Source organism: Amaranthus tricolor, chromosome 8 (assembly GCF_026212465.1).
Source record: "Amaranthus tricolor cultivar Red isolate AtriRed21 chromosome 8, ASM2621246v1, whole genome shotgun sequence".
Taxonomy (NCBI): domain Eukaryota; kingdom Viridiplantae; phylum Streptophyta; class Magnoliopsida; order Caryophyllales; family Amaranthaceae; genus Amaranthus; species Amaranthus tricolor.
Window position 1 is genome coordinate 17,060,772 of NC_080054.1, and position 21,608 is coordinate 17,082,379.

Below are 21,608 nucleotides of genomic sequence, written 5' to 3' on the forward strand. Positions count from 1 at the left end.
ATGCGGTCGAGAAAGATTATAATTTTTTAACATATAATAACTATTTAATGGTCAAGTATACAAAATGTTCCACATCATTTGATAAACTCATGGTTTTTTTAACAAGTAATTTTTCACTATCACCATTGGTGATCATAATTTTTGTAAGGGTTTTCAATATTTTGGGCATGTTCGGCTAAATACTTTTAGCTCATTTTTCTGGTTAGCTATGACTTTTATTTTTTTTATAGATTCAATAACTAAAAATGTGTTTAGTAAATAACATTTAAAATAAACTGAAAAAGTCATTTTTATGCCGAAACAAAATTAAATATTATGAGTGGTTTTTCATTGTTTTCTGAAAATTTAATTTAAAAAATCCCACCTTTTGCTCGTTGTCTTTTAAAAATTCCACTTTTCGATTATTTTTTTAAAATTCAACTTTTATACTGCGTTTTCTTTTAAAAATCCGACCTTTTGGTTCTTAATTTATTTACTGCTGAATTTTGCAAGTAACTTAATGAGGTCAGTACTTTAAAAGAAAATGCAGCATATAAGGTCGAATTTTTAAAAAATAATCGAAAGGTGAAATTTTTAAACGACAACGAGCAAAATGTGAGATTTTTAAAATTAAAATTTTCTTTTTTTTTATTTGACTTATTTTTTCTTCAACAGACGGCCAACAACTTAAATTTTTTTTTTTTTAACCAAACATCATCATAAACCATAACTACCACCTTAAACAAGTGAATTTCCAACTAACAAATTAAAAGTAGCCAACTATGGCCAAAACACACCCTTGGTATTTTCAGGATCATTTTGGCCACCTATAAGGTTAGTCTTAATTTCATTCATAAAATTATTGTTTATCTTTGACTTATCCCTTACCATTTGTCTATTTTTTTTTTTTTAAAAAAAAAATTTACCTACATTAATCCAACTTTTTCCTTATTTTTCTACAAAAATTACCTACAATAATTTAACTAAGAAAGGGCACTCATCATTTTCTAACCTTGTAGCTTAATATTGGTCTATCTGAAAGAACACCTCTTCCCAGGAATTTGACAATGGTTTATGACAAATCAAACACATTTCATTTGCTTTAGAATATGAAAATTGCATTGTATTGTTTATTGAAGTTTCTTACTGATACAACGTGTTCTTGCATCTTTGTTTAACCTGTTTAACATATAACAAGCACATACTAACTCAAATGATGGAATTGGCAACTGTTCCCAACTTTTATCAGCAATCGTTTCGATCTGATACCCTTCTGAGACCAAGCAAGAGCAGCACGAGGTTGATGTAGTCAACTTTGTACCCGAGCCTACAAAACTCGAGCTTGAATGCGTTGTATGGAGGATACCTTGCGGATAAATCAGGAAAGAAGCCTCTATGCAGCACAGCTTTCTCATGACTAAATGTCTCGAATGAAAACTTGCCATGATATCTCCCTATCCCACTCTCCCCTACTCCTCCGAAAGGTAGTTCATCACAAACATACTACAACAAGTATCAAGCATACTGTTAGAGTATATAACATATCATAAGCCTTAACCATCAGCTTAAGTTTTGGGTTGATTTGGTTTCTTGATATGGTATCAGAAGCAAGCGTGACAAGAGGTCACGGGTTATGAGATGGCATGTGCTACATCCACACATCTAGCCCAAAGGCTCTCGTATGAGGGAACGTGTTAGAGACTTAGAGTATATAACATATCATGGGCCTTAACCATTAACTTAAGCTTTTGGTTGAGTTGGTTTCTTAACACGTATAGCTTTATTAAACAACTTTTGATATATTTATGACAAAATCACAACATTTACCCCTCTAAATCCCAGATGGGAGGCACAAGAGTAACAAAATAAGAAGCAGTTATAACTTATATGATTTGGCCTGGCCCAAACAAGCCCATATAGTATAAAATGAAGCCTGGTTCCTGGCCTGACTCAAGTGCATGTGGGTATGTATTGAAAGCCTGGTCCAAATAGGACATAATAGCTTAGAATTCAAGCCCACAGATTGGGCAAAGCCCATGGTCCTGCAGGATGATCAACTCTAGTTTATGGTATCATTAGTTAGACCTTAAGAATAAAAGATAACAAGCAGGCATTACCTGAATCATAACATCATTGAAAGCTACAGTTCCAGAGGATGTTTCTGAGATGATTCTCTTTTTGAAAGCATCATTGTGTGTAAATGCATATATAACAAGAGGCTTTGTCTTCATATTGATGAAGTTAATACTCTCTTGGATGTTCTTTAACTGTTTTCAGAAAACACTTCATTAGACAACTTCATACATGACATCAAGGAAAATAAAATAGTTATTACTATAGTGTAAGTGCTACATCAATAAATGTTGGAGGTAATTTTGATCACATCATTGCTCAGGCATATATCGTTAATGAGGATGATGGGAATGCAAGAGAAAAGGAGTGACATGAAGTTGGTGCTTCAAGAAGCAAAAACAACGGTTGCAATAGGTGGCCTTGAACAAGGCAGCATGCAACAACAAACATCAGTAGCACATTGATGCAGTGTGCTCGAACGAGCACATTGTGTCAAGGCCTACTGACATATTTTTTCTTTGAGGACGCGTATTATCCTTGTACAAGGCTTCTATTATTAATTTAGGGGGCTATACATAAGGCCAAAATCAATGTTATAATAAGGTGGTAGAAGCTACACAAAAGAGAGAAATAGGTTTGCCTTGAGCGTCTTCTTGTATTAGCATGTTAAATGAGGGCACTTTGAGCTTGATAGTGTTTTTCAAGCATTGCGAGTGGTATTTCATTAATGTATCATTGAGGGGAGGTGTCTAAGACACTATTTATATTGCATGTGCATCCACACTCTTTATTTCATCCTCCTACACCGCTTCTCACCGTTGGAGGGTCCAAGATCCTTCCCTTTCGAATACCTAACCGCTAAAAAAGAAAGCATATGAAATATATTCTTACAGTTATAATAGGCAAAATCGGGCCAAAAATTTCCTCGTTCATGACTGCAGAATCAAGTGGAGGATCTAGCAAGATTGTTGGTTCAATAAGCCTGGAAAAGAAAAATACAGGAATATTAGCTCTAGTTAGGTTTAACAATAGATAAAAACCCAAAAATGGGCGCATCAAGCATCAGTATAATAAAAAAACCTTCGGAAATTCTACGTGGTGACCTTGAATTTTTTGTTTTTTCATAAATGTTTGTTCAAATTCACGTGGTGACCTTGAGCTTTCAATTTTCCATGTGATAGACAAAATGTTAAGTTTTTGGTTGAATTAAGTACCTATTCAACTGGTTTTCGAAATATATGGTCAATTAGGGTGATCACGATGTTTATTTTATGAAAAAAATGTCATCGCGTTGGGTAAATATAGCATAAAGTTAACAATTCTGTTTAGTCTACAACATGGAAAAACTGAAAAGTCCAGTTCACCACGTGGATTAAAAAAAAAGTTTGTCTACCACGTGGAAAAACCTAAAATTTAGGGTTGCCATATGGAAATTCCCATAAACTATAAATTAATGGAGTTCTTCTCGAGCAAAGGAGAAACATTACAATTTATCTTCATCATATGAGCCTCCATGCACAATTGAAGCTCCCACCATTGGATCCTTGAGGAAACTACAAAGTCTGTTAAAGTGATGCTTATTAACAATCCTGCTAATGCCTCCTAAGGTCTCTATGTTCTCCCCATAAATTCTTCTTATTAGTTTCGATAGCATGTCGATCTGAACAAAGAACATTGCACAAAGTATATGACAATCCGCATAGGGATTACTTGCTTACCATAAGTTATCAATGGTACCCCTAAGTTTTTTTTATTATCAATGGTACCCTCATACTATTAAGCGTTTTACAACCGTAATCTTTTTAAATTTTTGCGTCAAAAATCGTCCAAAACCGTTAACTTTTTTCTTTTTCTTTTATTTTTCAATTCAAAACATATAAGAAAGTTGTTGTGCGACAGCAGAAGCAACGATCGATGAACAATAAAGAAATTCAATACAAACAATAAGAAAATGACACAAGAGATTTAACGTGGTTCACTATCAATATGATAGCTACGTCCATCGGCACCAAGATTAAATAATTTCACTACAAGGAATCAAGATATCTCTCACAAATAATAATGGCTCTCTTGTGATCTTTCAATTTGTGAATAATGAAACCCTAGCACTAATAGGAGGAGATATATATACTAAAACCTAACTAAAAGATACTTGGGCTCCAAGAAACTCAAATAACCGTCAAAAAATCCACGAGCAAATAAGCAAAACACATAACCGCCAAAGCAACGAGTCGTCTCCAGTGAGCAACGACTCTTGGCAAAAAGCGACAAGTCGTCCCCAAAAATCCACGACTCGTGGCAAAATTTCTGACCCAAAGATGCGACTTCAGAGAGGAAGCCACGACTCGTTGCTTTATCTCCTTCAGATGCGACGACTCGTCGCTAAGTCTCTGACCCATATCTTTACTCGTTCGACTTCAATTCATCTACAACCACGATTAAAACTCGATTCGAGTCACCAATCATCAACAAAAGTTAACGGTTTTGAACGATTTTGGACGAAAAAAGTTAAAAAGGTTACGGTTGTAAAACGCTTAATAATACAAGGGTGCCATTGATAATAATAAAAACTTAGGGGTACTATTGATAAAGTGTCAAAATTCAGGGGTACCGTTGATAATTTTCCTATAATCATTCTACATACCAATGAGGACGCAAACTTATCCTCCACGAGCAAATAATCCACCGCGATACAAGCTTGTCCACAAGCTGGGCCCCATTTAGCAGAAGCTAGCCTTCGAAGAGCCACCTTAAAAACATTTTCAAGTGAATTAAATCATTGAAAATGGAAGAACTTTAGAAGGAAAATGAGAACAAGATCTTTCTTGATCAAAGTTTTCATACTTGGGCCTTTTCTGCTCTTTCATGTTGTAAAAATTTAGGTTACTTATGCCATGTTATGTTCTTCCTTAATGTAAATTAATTCTAGAATAGAGGTGTACAATGGGGCCGACCCTTTAAGAAAATTACAGCTTGACCCTTTTAAACATGGGTCGGGTCACGGGCTTTTAACGGGCCTCCGACTCATTAAGAATCTCTATTCTAGAAGTATATAATTTGCTAATATATTGAGTATTTGGCCCTCTAATTCAAAATCTTGGCTTCGCTCTTGGTTGGGAACAATGTAAATGCGTAGAGCCTCCTACTTAGCTCTTGTTTTGTCACACACTTTATTTGCAAGCACATATTCTACTTAAGATTAAGTGATTATTGTAATATACCTTAAGATTGGAGGATATTGAGTTGTAATCAAAGATCATGGGACATTTTCCGCCTAGCTCTAAGGTTACAGGAGTTAAATGTTTAGCAGCTTCAGACATCACTATTCGACCAATCTTCGGACTCCCTGATCGTACAAAGTTTAACATACATTGTATAAATGATCTTCAATGATATAATCATTAGTTATACAAGTTCGCGTTGTATCAATATAATAAAGTGACCTATGAGGTTGTCAAACAACAAATTTATTCACGAGTATTGTTAGAATATACAACATATTTTGGGTCTTAACCATTAGTTAGGCTTTTGGTTGAATTGATTCTATAACATGGTATCAGAGCTGACTCTTGTCATGCTAGCACTTGTCACGTTGGCTCTGATACCATGTTAAGAAACCAACTCAACCAAAAGCTTAGTTAATGGTTGAAGCCCTAAGTTATGTTAATACTCTAACAAGGAGTGCTAATTAGGCACCTACCAGTGTAGAATATCTTGTCCCATTTGTACTGCAAGAGGTGTTGGCTAGTCTCCGCGCCTCCTTCAATGACCTTAACCGCGGTGTTGTCCAAGTATTGTGGAAGGGTGTTAGCAAGAAAGGAAGAAGTAGCTGGTGCATGCTCTGAAGGCTTTAAAACTACTACATTTCCTGCAGCTATTGCTCCTATCAATGGTTCTAAAGCCAAATCTATATCATCAAAGTTTAAACATTATTAGTAAATCTTAATAGTTGATTGTTTGACTAAGTAGTATTGTTAATTTAGCTAGTATAAAAAGTTGTAACTGACCTAAAGGGTAATTCCAAGATGTCATTATAAGAACCAGGCCATATGGTTCTGGTATTAATTCTCCTTTTGCTGGGAAAAGTAGCAATCTCATTCCAGCCTACATTCAAAACATTCACTTTTTGATTATATTATGACAAAGTTCGGTCATCGGATCCGTTAACATGGTTACATTAGATGCATTTTTCAACTTATAGTGGCTATAACTCATAAAAATGACCATACAACTATAAATAATAAATGAGTTAAACTATATGGCTATAATTAAAATAATTCTTTTTAAATAAGTTAACTCATAATTACAGAAAAGTGAATCTCTATCCCCATAAATTCTATTTTCATCTTTCTATTTAATTTTGTAACATTCTTTTTATTAGAATGTCTCTATCATTCTCTTTATTTTTGTCAACACTATACACATAATTTTATTATTCCTACCATTTTTTTGATGTTTGTGGCATTTAAAGGTGTAGAAATCTGATACGAACTTTTTTTTGATTACGGGGTGGACCAAAAAAGGGAAAGATTAGATGAAATCTAAACTCGAGTCTTTTCCTAAAAAATGGTATTTATTTATCAACTGATACAAAATTCTATTCTCATTGTAAGTTGAAAAGCTTAAATCTTTATTCTTTATTATGCAAAACAAATTGGGCCTTAACTTAAAATGGTTGTGAAGCTTAATGAATCCGAAAATTTGAAAAAAATAAGACTAATTAACAAAAATAGTCAAAAATCAAGCTTTGGGCAAACTTTAATCCTAAAATAGGTGTGTTTGCCTTCAAAGCTAGGTTTGTTATATATTCGTTGTTATTAACAGCGAACAATGTGTCTGCTGAAGGTTATGTCAAGGTTTGTGCGCTGTTAGTAACAGCGAACAAAGACTTTGGTAAAAAAAAGTCAACATATTTGTTCGCCGTTACTAAAAGCGAACAAAAGCAAACCTGGTCAAAGCAGATCAAGCCTTTGTTCGTTGTTAGTAATAAAGAACAAATGTTTGACCTTCTTTGACCAGGTCTGCTTTTGTTCGCTGTTACTAACAGCGAACAAAGACTTGACTATTTTTTGACTAGTTTTCTAAGTTCACTGTTAATAACAGCGAGTATATATCAAACCTAGCTTTGGAGGCAAGCACGCTTATTTTGGGATTATAGTTTGCCCAAAACTTAATTTTTGACTACTTTTGTTAACAGCTAGTCTCTTGAGAAACGGTTTCTTTGAGAGGCGTATCTCAAGCCCAACCCATTAAAGACTAATGTCTACATACCGTATTCTTAATACCTACTTATATTATTGTTAATGCTTACTTACCGTATTCTTAATGTCTACATTCAATATCTTAAATGTGTACTTACATTATTCTTAATACCTACTTACAATATTTTAAAAATATATAATGAGCCGGCCCAATTGAAGATGATCTCTCAAAGATACCGTCTCTCACAAGAATTTGTGTTTTGTTAAGTAGTCTTAATTTTTTCAAATTTTCAATGAATTCCAATGTACCTTTTTGGGAGCCATCCAGCTCTTCAAGCAATCCAAAGCATAAGTGATAGCTTTCTTCGCTGGTCCAACCTATTATGAGACAAATCAGGCCACAAAGGTGAATACTTGAGCAATTAAAAGTTCAGCTAGTCTCTTGAGAGACCGTATTTTTAAGAGACGTGTCTCAAGTTCAACCTATTAAAGATTAATGTTTACTTATCGTATTCTTAATGCCTACTTACATTATCCTTAATGCTTACTTACAGTATCCTTAATGCTTACTTACAGTATCCTTAATGCCTACTTTCAATATCTTAAATGTCTATTTACAACATTCTTAATGCCTACTTACAATATTTTGAAAAATATATAATAAGTCGGCCTGATTAGAGATGGTCTTTTAAAGAGACCGTCTCCCACAAGAATTTGTGTTAAAAGTTATTAGTTATAGAATATTAAAAAGAAGCAATTAGTAAATCATTTTAAAAAAACATTAAGGGGTGTTTAACAATTAGTTGTTGGTTGTTGGTTGTTGGTTGTTGGCTTTTTTAGTTGGTTTGTATGACTAGCTGGAAATGTTAGCTTTCTAAGCTAGCTGAAAAAATCAGTTGTTTTTGGAGATATTTGGTAAATTTAGGTATTGGTTGTTAGCTATTTATTAGATAAAAAGTGGGTCAATAAGCAAAAAGCCAACCAAAAAGCTAATTAGAATAGCTTTTTTATTTTAGCTTAAAAGTGAGCTTTTCAGCTAGCTTAAAAGCCATTTACCAAATACTTTTTTTTTTACCGTTTGACTAACTAACATATCAAAAGTCAACCAAAAAGCTAAGCCAAAAGCCATAATCTAAACACCCCCAAATTCTCAAATGATATGGTCTGAAGGTGAGACAATCTATATTAGATTGGTCCAATATATATTTACAGTCTTAAATGGTCTCTTATAATCTTAAAGTGATAACTTACAATCTTAAAGTAATTAATTATAATTTAAAGTGATAACTAAGTAATCATTTTTTATAGTTTTAAAATGATCATTTATAACCTTAAAGTGATCACTTACAATTTTAGAGTGATTGCTTATAACCTTAAATTGATCATGTTAAAGTGATTACTTATTATTTTGAAGTGATCAATAAGAGGAATTGATTGATTTTATGAGCTTGTCTCATCATACAACAATTATTGTTTAAAAATTAAAAATTGACATTAATAATCTCATTTTTCATCTATTCATCGTGAATAATTCAACCTTTAAATTATTTTCTACTAATCTAATCTTTGCCACACATTTTCCTATAACATACCAGATTACTAATAATAGACAAGTATATAGTATGCTGCTAGCAAACTAAGACAAAAATTAAAATTATTTATAGCGAACCAAAGGCAAATGTTAGATTATTAAAAAATAATTTAAAAGTGAAATCATTCACCACAAACAAATAAAAGATTAAAATATTAATGATATTTTTTTTAATACTCCACATTAATTTTGACTCTTTTTATTTTTAAACTTTGACTTTTAAACTAACTCACTATCAAAAATATGAAATTAGAGTTTGAAAGGAAAAAAGTGAAGGTGAAGCAACGAAATAAAATCAAAAATATATCCTTAAAAAAAGACTAAGACTTTAAACTGAGGACGTATTATGATGAATGTGATTTTGTTTTTCATAACATTACATCTTAATTAAATGTTAGTCCATCCACTTTTTTTTTCGGTTATATATATTTGTGTGTAACATAAAAATGTAATTTTGAGTCTCAAATCTATAAATATGTTTAATAAAAATAATTGAAAAACTCAAAATATATCTAACAAAATCGCATATAATTTAATTTTATTTTATTATAAGAAATTATAAAAGGTATCAAGATAAATCTAACAAGTTTGCAGATAAATATATTTTAACTTTATATATCAATTAAAAACTTTACTTAAATTTTTAAAAATTATTATGAAATATTTCATACATAAGAAACAAAATATAATGGATTAATGAAATAATTATTTTTTTTCTTGTAATGTCGATAAATTAAGTTTTTTTCATCATACTCAAATAAGAATCGATTTGATACCATATCAAATTAGAGATGTCAGACCACCGTCCAGACAACATGGGCCTTGGGGTGGAATAATAATTAAGGTGCATTTCTACTTTTTTGTATGGAACATATCATAGTGGCAATTTCAATTTATTAAAGTGGATGTTTTAATATTTAAAATATTAATTTTAATAATTAAAATAATATTTTAAACATTAGAAAAATAAAAATAAAATCTTTAGTATGGAAATCAATGTTTTAATTTATTTAGCTATGCTATTTGATCTAATTTAAGACAATTTTACGAAAAATCCTTTTTTAAAAAGAATTTGTGATCAAAAATAGTATATTTTAGGTTTGAAAGATTGAAGATATATCTAAAAGTGTGGAGTCACTAATTGTACAGAAATAACAAGGATTGGAAACTGTATCAAATCCTGTTAAATAGTAATCTATTTTCAGTATAAATTAAAGGGAAATTTGCAAAAAAGCACCTTTTAAAACCCCTTTTTTGCAAAGAAACACCTTTTATAATTTTTTTTTGTAAAAAAACACCTTTTAAGAGACTTTTTTTTAAAAAAAACACCTTAAATCAGTTTCAGGTGACTTTGGTCAACTTTCCGGCGTTGACTATGCCAGTCAACGCCGGAAAGTTGACCAACGTCACCGGAAACTGATTTAAGGTGTTTTTTTTAAAAAAAAGTCTCTTAAAAGGTGTTTTTTTACAAAAAAATTATAAAAGGTGTTTCTTTACAAAAAAGGGTTTTAAAAGGTGTTTCTTTGCAAATTTCCCTTATTATTATTATTATTAATTTTCTTAAATTTTTTTTTATTTTTTTTTATATAATAATAAAAATAAATTTTTTTTAAAAAAATAATATTAATAATAAAAATAAAAATAAAAATAAAAACAAAAATTTTAAAAAAAGTTAAAAAAAATTTTAAAAATTTAATAATAATAAAAAAAATAAAAAGTATAAAAAAATATAAAATAACAATAATAATAATTAATAATAATAATAATAATAATAAAATTAAAAATAAAAATTAAATTAAAAAAATATTTTTTTTTAAAAAAAATAAGAATAATAATATTTATTATTATTATTATTATTATTAATTTTTTAAAATTTTTTTTAACTTTTTTTAAAATTTTTGTTTTTATTTTTATTTTTATTTTTATTATTAATATTATTTTTTAAAAAAAAATTTATTTTTATTATTATATAAAAAAAAATTTTAAAAAAAATTAATAATAATAATAATTAGGGAAATTTGCAAAGAAACACCTTTTAAAACCCTTTTTTGTAAAGAAACACCTTTTATAATTTTTTTTGTTAAAAAACACCTTTTAAGAGACTTTTTTTAAAAAAAAACACCTTAAATCAGTTTCCTGTGACTTTGGTCAACTTTCCGGCGTTGACTGGCATAGTCAACGCCGGAAAGTTGACAAAAGTCACCGGAAACTGATTTAAGGTGTTTTTTTAAAAAAAAGTCTCTTAAAAGGTGTTTTTTTACAAAAAAAAATTATAAAAGGTGTTTCTTTACAAAAAAGTGGTTTTAAAAGGTGTTTCTTTGCAAATTTCCCTAAATTAAATGCACAAACATTTTTTCAGATCCAAAAGTGTAATATTTAATTTTAAAAATACTTGCAATGGATTTGAATAGAGAGGATTTTACAAAACATGTTCAATAAATTTTGGCTTGTTTAACTAAAAAATGAGCCCAATTCTTCAAAGGCCCAATTTTCTTAATACTAAACATGTAATAAATGGGAAAGCAAAAACAAAACCAATCGATCTCCTGAGAGATCGTCTTTCAGGCTCAATCCATTAAAGTTTAATTAAACTAAAAGATTATGATGGGCTGATCAAATTAGAAATGGTCTCTCAAAGAGACCGTTTTTCATAAGAATTTGTGAAACAAAACTAACTATATAATATGTGCTACTCTTGTGAGAGACCCTTCTCGGTGAGACAATCTCATAAATAGGAACTCATATACTAGTAATTTGCATTAATTGTGCTATTCAATCCATGCATAGAACGGAACTCACGGTGAAATAAGAGAATTATGTCTTATTTTAGTTGGATTAAATACCCTATTTTTCAAGTAAGATCCTGAATTTAATTAACTCTTTTCTTCCCTCAACCTACCCTATATTTCAAAAAAAAGTTTATAAAGCAATCAACTTGAGTAAACTTGAATGAATATGCCTAATTTTTGTACATCTACCATTAAGCCCAACACACTCTTTTATTTCACTTAATTTGTCATATTTTCTATTTTAATCCGTCCTAGTGAATTTTCCTTATTTTTATTTTTGAAATTTACCTATTATTTTTACTCTTCATATTATCTCTCATATTTTTAAAAAAACACGCTACTTTAACTCATTATAGTTGACTTTTTAATGTCCATGCTAAAAACAAATAACACAAAATAACCATCAGACACGGTATGTGCCTAATGACGCCGTTCGTGAAGCTATGCTCAATGGATGTGCATCTAATGTCTTTAATTACGTGTACCAGAATCTAGGGCTGGTTAAAAAAATCCGATCTGCTTGATTGCCAATTCGTAACATAAATGGCAGGTCAATTTCTTAAAAAATTACAACCTACGGATCGAGTGACCTTAATCGGGTGGGGTCGTGGGCCGAAGTAAGATTTTAGCGGGTACCCGATGACCCGCTTAAAAATGAAACAGTTAGTTTTTAGGGATTTAACAAGGTAGATTCAACTTTCATCTTCAAATTTTCACTCTCATTTTCTAAAGGCAAGCCGTCATTATTCTCTTCTATGTGATACTGTCTTCAATCTTCATCTTCTCTCCCTTCCTAATTAACTTTTTTTGTTCTCTTCTTCATTTTTGTTGCTGAAGCATTACTCCTATATGAGTGGAATTCCTTTGTAATCAAATACAAGTAATAATTTAGTTTCAATTTCAATCTTTCCGTCTCTTCGATTTCTTATTCTCAATTCCTCTCTTCATTCCTTCTGTTCTTTCAAGATTTGTTACCAAATTGATCTTGATGAGCATTCAAGATCAAATACTGACGAAGTTGGGTTACCTTGCATCAGCTATCGATTCGCTCTCATCATTTATTGTTCTTGTTAGTTTTTGTAAGGTTTTTGTTCAATTTTTATTATGTATTCTCGTTTTTTTACCTTGATAAAGACTTCTTTTCGTTTTGTTTTTAGTTAGTGTGTTCTTACTTTTCAGTATTCATTTACTCTTGTTCTTGTTTTGTTCTGACATTTCATTTCGTTTTATTCGATTTAGTATTGTTCAGTTTTCATTTACTCCTATTCTACTTTTTGTTCTTAAGAATTAAATTCTAGAAATTTTGATAATAAATTTCTACGGGTACCTGGTGTCCCGACCCGACTTATCTGGATACCTAAATTCCAAGTACCCGGATAAATCGAGTCGGGACTAGAGGTGTTCATTTGGGTTATCGGGTCGATTTCGGACGGGTGTCATTCGATTCGGTTGTATTTCGGATCGGTTATATTTCGGATGCGTGTTGCGGGTCATACTCGGGTTGGGTCGATTAGTCACGGTTCGGTTGAAGATCGGTTATTCGAACTATCGGGTTAGTATCAGGTCGGTGTCGTTTAAAGTTCGTGTCGAGTTTCAATCGGTCTCGGGTTGTCATCGGTTAATAATTGGTTCGGTTTTACCAGGTACAGATCGAGTTCGGGTATTTTTCAAGTAAAATTCGGCTACGAATTGCGAATTACTAATTACTATTGATCGAATCAGTATCAGATTAAGTTGTTAGTCATTTTTTAATTGATGATAAGGTTCCTTTACTTAAAGCAAAATAGTGAAAATGTAAATCAATTAATGATCATTATTACATTGTTACTTTTACTTGCTTGACCGGAAATTAAAATTATAAAGCTCTATCAATTTTCATCTAATTCGATTAAAAGTAATTAAATAAACATTGACCAATGATTATTAACTCTAAATATATGAAATTATGTATTTATAAAATTTATTTTATTAAAAAATTTATGACTTTATTAGAATAACTAATAGATGATTGAATATGAGTCAATCATACTTCTATGTAAAAAATTGGTTCGGGTTTATAGCAGTTCGATCTAAACTTCGTTCGGGTTAAGTCGGTTTTAGCCGGATCGAGTTTGGTTTTGAGCATGGTTCGGGTCGGTCATTATTAGGTTCGAGTAATCTCGGTTAACGGTTATGTGTCGGTTAGAAAAATCGGTTACAGCTCGGGTTCAGTTTTCCCATTTTCGGTTGTCAATCGGTTCGTGTATAGCTTTGAGTCGGGTAATGTCGGTTCGATAAACCTAAAAAAGGAACACATTTTCAGGTCGATTTACTTTCGATTTCGGATCGGATTTTCTAGTCGGGACATAAACCGTTAAAGAAAGTACCCGACTAACCAAGTACCCGAAAGGCCGAAACGCTGGGTACCCACTAATAAACACCCCTACTAGGATCCACATCATAACTCTTTCGTGTCAATCAGATTGATACCCATAATACATCTATATCAATCTAAGTGAGATGGAGGGATAAGTAACGTTTAATTTACTTCATTCTTTTTTTGTTTTTCTAGTTAATTTTTTGTACAATTTTTAAAGCAAATTTTAAATTTTAATATCTCTAAATATGCATAATAAAAATTATAAAAAATACAAAATAAAAAAGTATATGTTAAAACAAATCTAATAAGATCTCACATGAATATATTTTATCTTCTAAATATGTTTCAAAAATCATAATCAAATTTCTCCCTCCTTAAAGTGAAATATTCTAAACGGAAAAAATTTTAAAAAACAGAAGGAGTATTTCGATTTAAGTAATGTTTTTATTAATTTTTTTTATTCTATAATACACAATTTTAATATCTTTACTATTTTCTTAATCTTTATATTATTTTTCATTATATAAATTTCACGGGAAGACCGGAGAGGGAGTACTTGCTTAAACGGACACTTTCTTTTAAAAAATTTGGTTGGATTTAAGAAAAATTAGGTGAAAAGTTATGAATTTAATTCGTACATAGAGGAGGGTAAATAGTAGTAGTTATAAATATTGTACTTCTTCCGTTCCTAAATAGATGTAACTTTTTATATTATTCATTCATCCTATAAATTTGTGTTTAATTTTTAAATTATAAATTAAAATATAGTCAAATGAGATTTATTGAATTCGTCTTAATGAAATTATTAATATCTCCTTTTTATATTTTTTATTATACATAATTAAAAATGTTAAAAATCAAATTAATACTTGTAGTATGTAAAAAGTCAAACATTGTAGATATTATGCGTTTTAAAGTTTCTTTGTCCGATCCTAGTAGTGGGTTTGAACAATAGTGTCACTCAATGACAGATAAATAGTACATTTCTATAGTTACCTATAGAAGTGATTGTCGGACTAAAATTATGTCCGTCTATTTAAAAAATATAGCAAATTTAAAAAGACGGTGAAAAGCTAATACTCCAGCTCATTGGACTATTTTAGCCAATTATAGTTATCCTTGGGACATGAATGTCTTTTGCTAGTAATATATAGATAAAATTATCCATTTCCTCAAATTTAACATAGTATCAGTTAAGCATAATATCTTAGAAATGGACCACTTTCTTTTAATATAAAGATCATATTAAATACTACTCGATCTAATATTATTATTTTGGTTTGTAGAAACTCCAATTTTCCTACCTATATTTGACAAAAATATGGAACAATATGAAAGCAATATTAATTAATTATCAGAGTTTAGAAAATCAGAATTTCAGCAATATATACTTGTTTTGTTGTTGATCTTGAGTGAAATATAAATAGAGACAAATTCAAAATATTATGATAGAGTAAGCTGAATAATTATCCTTATCAAATCACAATTATTAATTTATTATTAATTATTAATTAAATGATCTAGATGATGACTTATTGACTTATGCAGGTCCGAACCTAAAACATTATTTTGAATATTTTAATAGATAATAAATCGATCAAACCAGAAGAAATAAAGAGAATATAAAAACATAGATCAACTAGAAACGAGAATAAAAAAAATTAGAAAAATAAATCTAGAATTCCGACTTATGCAGAATACTAGATTGATAATGAAAATGAGAAAAATAAATAAATAATACCTCATCCTTAAAAGCTTCAACTTTGTCCTTTCCAATATCATCAAAAAGAACTTGAAAGCACTTGTTTTCTTGTTCTTCAACCATTTTGAAGAGAGATTTTAGTTGGGTTTTCCTCCATTCATAACTTTTAGTTTTTCCACTTTTGAAGGTCTGACTTAATTCATTTAAAATTTTTTCTTTGTTCACTATATTATCCATAATTATGGATTTTATGCTTTTTTCTCTCCCAAGTATTATATACTTATAACTTTTAAGTAGATAATACACCACCTAATATGAGAATGGTTAGTAGAAGCTTAAAAAGGAGTATAAGTTGCAAGTGTTCTTTAGTAGGAAAACTTTCTAAGGAGTGCCATATATCCATGCCATGAGGTTTCAACTAACTTCATTAATGAGAACATTTAGTAAGTGGGGCCAAATGAAAGAAAGTATTGATCATATTTCAAGGTTAAAAGTGTAATTGTGTGAATTTTAAGTTGGCCCATATATTCATAAATTTTGAGAGGAAGATACGGAGCATCCTTAGCTTGTACTAATAAGTTAGATGGAAATTTTGACTCACTTACATCTTTTAAATAGTTGTACTAATTAAGTTAGACGGAAGTTTCGAACTACTTATTTGTTGTTCTTATTAATATCTCCGTCCCATGAGTTTTGCTGCAATTTCATTTTATTCGGTTACATAGAGATATTCTATATTATAGGCATAGGCTTTTGCAATAGGCTAGTGATTGCAAATCTAAAAAAATTTCACAAAATAGCATTGTACTTTTGAAATTTAAGATATCGTAACATTAATGCCTAAAAAACGTTAGATTATACGTTAAGTTGTGAAATTTCATTTTTACCCTTGTCTTTTTTCATTAAAATACAGTAATCTTTTTTCCTTAAATTTCACAAAATAGTATTGTACTTTTGAGATTTAAGTTGTCGTAACATTAATGCCCAAAAAATTGTTAGATAATACGTTAAGTTGTGAAATTCTAAAAATACAATGCTATTTTGTGGAATTTTTTTTTAAGATTTGTTACCATTAGTCTTTTGCAAAAGTTGGTGTCCACCATGTTAAACATCCCTAGAACTATAATATTTTCATTTTTGACTATGATCCATCTTATTTCTTTAATATTTATCCACACATTTAAAAACAATTTTTTTTATTACATTCACATATTTCTCTTGCTTTCTCATAAATTACACTTTTTATACACTTTTATCTATTTTCTTGATTTGCTTAAAATTTTATCCTTGTAGCAAATGTTACGAGACAAGGGATGATACTCCTAAATTTTGATTGTTCATAAATCTTGATTGATTGGACTAGGTATTGTTTAAAAACGTGTTATAGGTAGGAATCTCAGATCAGGTTGAATTGAGACTGTGTTTTGATCAAATATAAATTGTTAGATATTCTTAGTTCAAACTTAACCCATTATGTTAATAGGATTGAAAATCACAACACTAACTTGATCTATAACAGATCAGGTAAACATGAATTAAATCTACTTAACTCGTTCATATGCAGACAATTTTGACACTTTTAAACTGTTTGACCTCTTTGTTTTGAGTCAACACAACCCAAAAATAATTTGTTTAGTTAACAAATTGAGTAAATTATAAGTCATAGTACATATATAAGCAAATCACAAATATCTATTAAAAATACATATATATTAGGAAAATATATTGGAATACGTACTCACACAACAAAATTATAAATGGGTGTTTGGCAATTGGCTGATGATAATTGACTTTTTTTAGTTAACTTGTTTGACCAGATGAAAATATTGGTTGTTTTTGTTAGCTTTTAAACTAGCTGAAAATATCAACGGTTTGTGGAGATGTTTAGTAAATTCGTATATTGATTGTTGGTTGTTTATTAGAGAAAAAGTGAGACAACAAGCCAAAAGTCAACCAAGAAAGCTAGCTGGAATATCTTTTTATTTTAGCTTAAATGTCAGCTTTTCAACTGACGTAAAAGAAATTTCACAAACATTTTTTAACTGTTTGACAAACCAACAAATCAAAAATCAAAAGCCAACTAAAAAGTTCAGCTAAAAGCCAAAAAACAAACATCACCAATCGAAAAATCATGGCATTTCAAACGAGCGACGTGGTTCCAGAGCCTAAAGCATGGGCGTTCATTTGCTCACATGAATCGATTAAAAGCACACGTTTATTACGAACAAAAAATTAATTGCCTAATGAGTAATTTTCTTTTTTCTTTCACAAATTATAAATATTATTTAAATATTAAAAAATGACAAATATCACTTTATTGATTAAATTTTGATTACATAACAGCTAAATATGCTAAGTTTTTAAAAATGATTTATTAAAAGTTTTAAAACAAGGCATAAAAAACTTAAGTAAAGAATTTTTATGTCCTATAATATATATATATATATATATATATATATATATATATATATATATATATATATATATATATATATATATATATATATATATATACATATATATATATATATACATATATATATATATATATACATATATATATATATATATATATATATATATATATATATATATATATATATATATATATATATATATATATATATTGTATAAATCTATTTTAAAAATGTAAATAAATTCAAATATGAAGAGTAATCATTTTATTTTGTGATATATAAATCATTATAGAATGGGAAAAATATCTCAATTAGTCATGATTATCAATTAAAATTCAAAGACTAATAAGTAATAAGAATCATAATTCAATGTAGCATGTCTAATAAATACGATTCACACTTAGTAATCTATTATAAGACATAATAATGTGTGAATCTACTAAAAAGTATATAAATTCAAATTGAAAGATAAATTATTTGATTATAAATTAATCAACATTGAATAGGATAAATATCTCAATCAATATATTGATTTTTGATCTAAATTGAAAGACTAATAATGGCGAATTAATTTTCTGTTTGCATCAAATACATTGACTAGCATGTTATTCTAGTTAATATTTATAATAAAGTTATGCCTTAATTGGTGTATCTAATGTAATTTTATATTTTCTTATTTGAATTCTTATACGGAACGGTATGTTTCATAACAAGACATAAATAGTGGTAATGGCATACGGCAATATTACTTTTTAGTAATTTTTTTAATGAAAAGTAGCATTTTCATTTCCATGGGAATAAAAATCCATTCTCAACATGTGTGTTTTCTTAACATAATTTCAATGTCACATAATTATATTGTTCTTTTATATGACAATGAATGAGAATAAAATTTGTGATCTAAATATTTTTAGAATTGAATAAGCATAAATATAACCTTTATATAGCATAAAATATTACTTTCTTTCTAAAAATTACATTAAATATTTAGTATTTATTTTTGATTCAAGATAAGGCTAAAGAAAACTATAAGTAAGAGGAAAGCGTGATAAGAATCGAACTCTAATAAAAAAATAAAAGGTAAGGTCTCCGACTATATTAGACAAACAAGTTATATAGATTATATATATATATATATATATATATATATATATATATATATATATATATATATATATATATATATATATATATATATATATATATATATATATATATATATATATTATTTTATTTAAATTAATAGTTAATATCATAATAACTTGAGTTAGTATTATGAGTTATGAGGTAACGGATTCCAGTTGAGGAGATAGCTAGCTAGACATAGACCATAATGGCCATGTAATTATATTATTTATCCCATACTTCTGTCATATACTCCTAAATTCTAGTATGATGAGCAATATTTTGACTTTTGTACATCATTTTTTTATAAATAATAATTTTGTACACATATTAGTATAGTACTTTAATGATAGAATATAATTTTTTTTGTTAATATTTGTTAACACTAAAGTTTAGTTAATTCATTTTTTTTTCCAACTATACATTATATTATTTCTTTTTTCTTCTATCACATTGATGCTAAATAAATGCACAAATTTAAGATTATATCACTAGTGGAAAAAAATGTATTTGCTGCTCATCATTTGCTGCGGTTTTTGTGTATTGGCAGCAAAAAATAGAAAAATGTATCAAAAAAAAATATATTCTAATTTCTGCGGTTTTCTAGTTGACCGCAGCAAATAACCTTTCACATTGCATTAATTGCTCCGATTTTTCCACAACCGCAGCAAATAACTCTTCAAAATTAGATTAATTGCTCCGGTTTTGATTAAACCGCAGCAAATATATCTTCATGAAAATGCTAATTGCTCCGGTTATGCTTGAACCGCAGCAAATAACCTTCACAAAATTTCTTATTGCTCCGGTTTTGTTTTGAACCGCAGCAAATGACCGTTGGACAAAATTTTTTTAAAACCCGCCAGTTTCTTTTTTATTCACATATGCCTTCTTCTCAAATACGTTTATACAGTTTGCTTTGTTCCTCATTGAAAAAACGCTTCATCTTCATCTTCATTTGCTTCGTTCCTCTTCTTCATCTTCACAAACGTATAAGATTAAGCATCAAGATTTGTGTTCGTTTCTTGTGTTCATCTTCATTTTCACAAACGGTCATTTGCTGTTATTCATCATTCTTGTTGCTGTTAATCTTCACAAACGGTCATTTGCTGCTGTTCATCATTCTTAGCTTGTTGCTGTTCATCTTCACAAACGGTTTCTGAAGGTAAATTCTTGCTGCTGTTCTTGTTCATCATCAAACTTCGAATTTTCATAAACCTACTATTCTTCTACTGTGTTCTTGTTCATCATCATCATCATTCTTCAATCATACTTAATGTGAATGGGATGTACGTGGCATAATGATAATAATAACATACATGATGCTTTAAAAATCACCTTTTTGTTCTAGTTTTTTTACTGTCATTAACCCATAAAAATCAATTAATATCACAAAAATAAAAGACAAAAATTCATCTTCAAAACTCACGAATTTAGTAATTTAGTTAAAAATGTGGTTTGTTAATTAATTATTTGCATATTTAGTAATTATTTGTGAATGTGGTTTGTGTGTGGTTTGTAAATTAGGTTTAAATTTGTCATACTTTATGAATGTGTATGTTGTTGTTTTTAAGTTTTAAATTTATCATATATATCATATTTTGTTATATTTTTAAGTAATTTCTTCATTTTATTTATGAATGTGTGTGGTTTTTAAGTTTTAAATTTATCGTAATTTTTTTTCTAGTTTGTAAATTAGGTTTAATTAGGGTTGTTTATGGTTAAATGAATGAGTTGTTGATATGAATGTTAATTAGTTGTCCAAGTTTATGAATGTGATTTTATTTTTATTGTTTTTATATGAATATTAATTATGGTTACTACAATAAACATCATTTGGACAGTTTAAAAAACATTGTGTTATTATTTGGGTTAATTAGTGTTAAATGAATGATTATTACTTAATTTTGTGGTTAGTTAGAGTTCGTTAAGTATATATGTTTAAAAGTTGTGTATTAATTTTGTTTTGAATCAATTAATCACACTAATTAGGATGACAAACGATCGTTCTTGGATGTATGGAAGCATTGAATCGTCGGAATTTATTGATGGTGTATTAGAATTTTGTAGTATTGTGGTTGAACATCAAGTTAGGACGGGGGGAGTTGGTTTTTATTGCCCATGTGTCAGTTGTGGCAATGTATCAAAGGTAGATAGTGTTGATATCCTTAGGGAGCACATACTTCGACGTGGGTTTAGGCCTTAATATCATGTTTGGGTTTGGCATGGTGAGGAGAGAGTTTACAAAGAGAAAAGTGTTGTTGAGGACGTCAATAATGTGGCCGATGTCAATGAGAATGTAGTAGATCATGTTGATGGGTATGAGATAGATGAAGAGAATGTCGATGAGGATGTGGATCGTGTTGATGAGATGA

General features: G+C 29.2%; 1 protein-coding gene across 1 annotated transcript; it reads right to left on the minus strand.

The window, feature by feature from the left end:
* Positions 1–910: 910 nt before the first annotated feature.
* Positions 911–16,078, minus strand: LOC130820295 (aldehyde dehydrogenase family 3 member F1). Its single transcript, XM_057685616.1, has 10 exons — positions 15,734–16,078; positions 7,563–7,631; positions 6,060–6,156; positions 5,753–5,959; positions 5,274–5,398; positions 4,697–4,801; positions 3,540–3,712; positions 2,944–3,034; positions 2,097–2,246; positions 911–1,482 (listed from the first exon to the last, which is right to left on the minus strand). The coding sequence occupies exons 1-10, from the start codon at positions 15,929–15,931 to the stop codon at positions 1,225–1,227; spliced, it is 1,473 nt and encodes a 490-aa protein (XP_057541599.1). The 5' UTR covers positions 15,932–16,078; the 3' UTR covers positions 911–1,224.
* Positions 16,079–21,608: the final 5,530 nt, after the last annotated feature.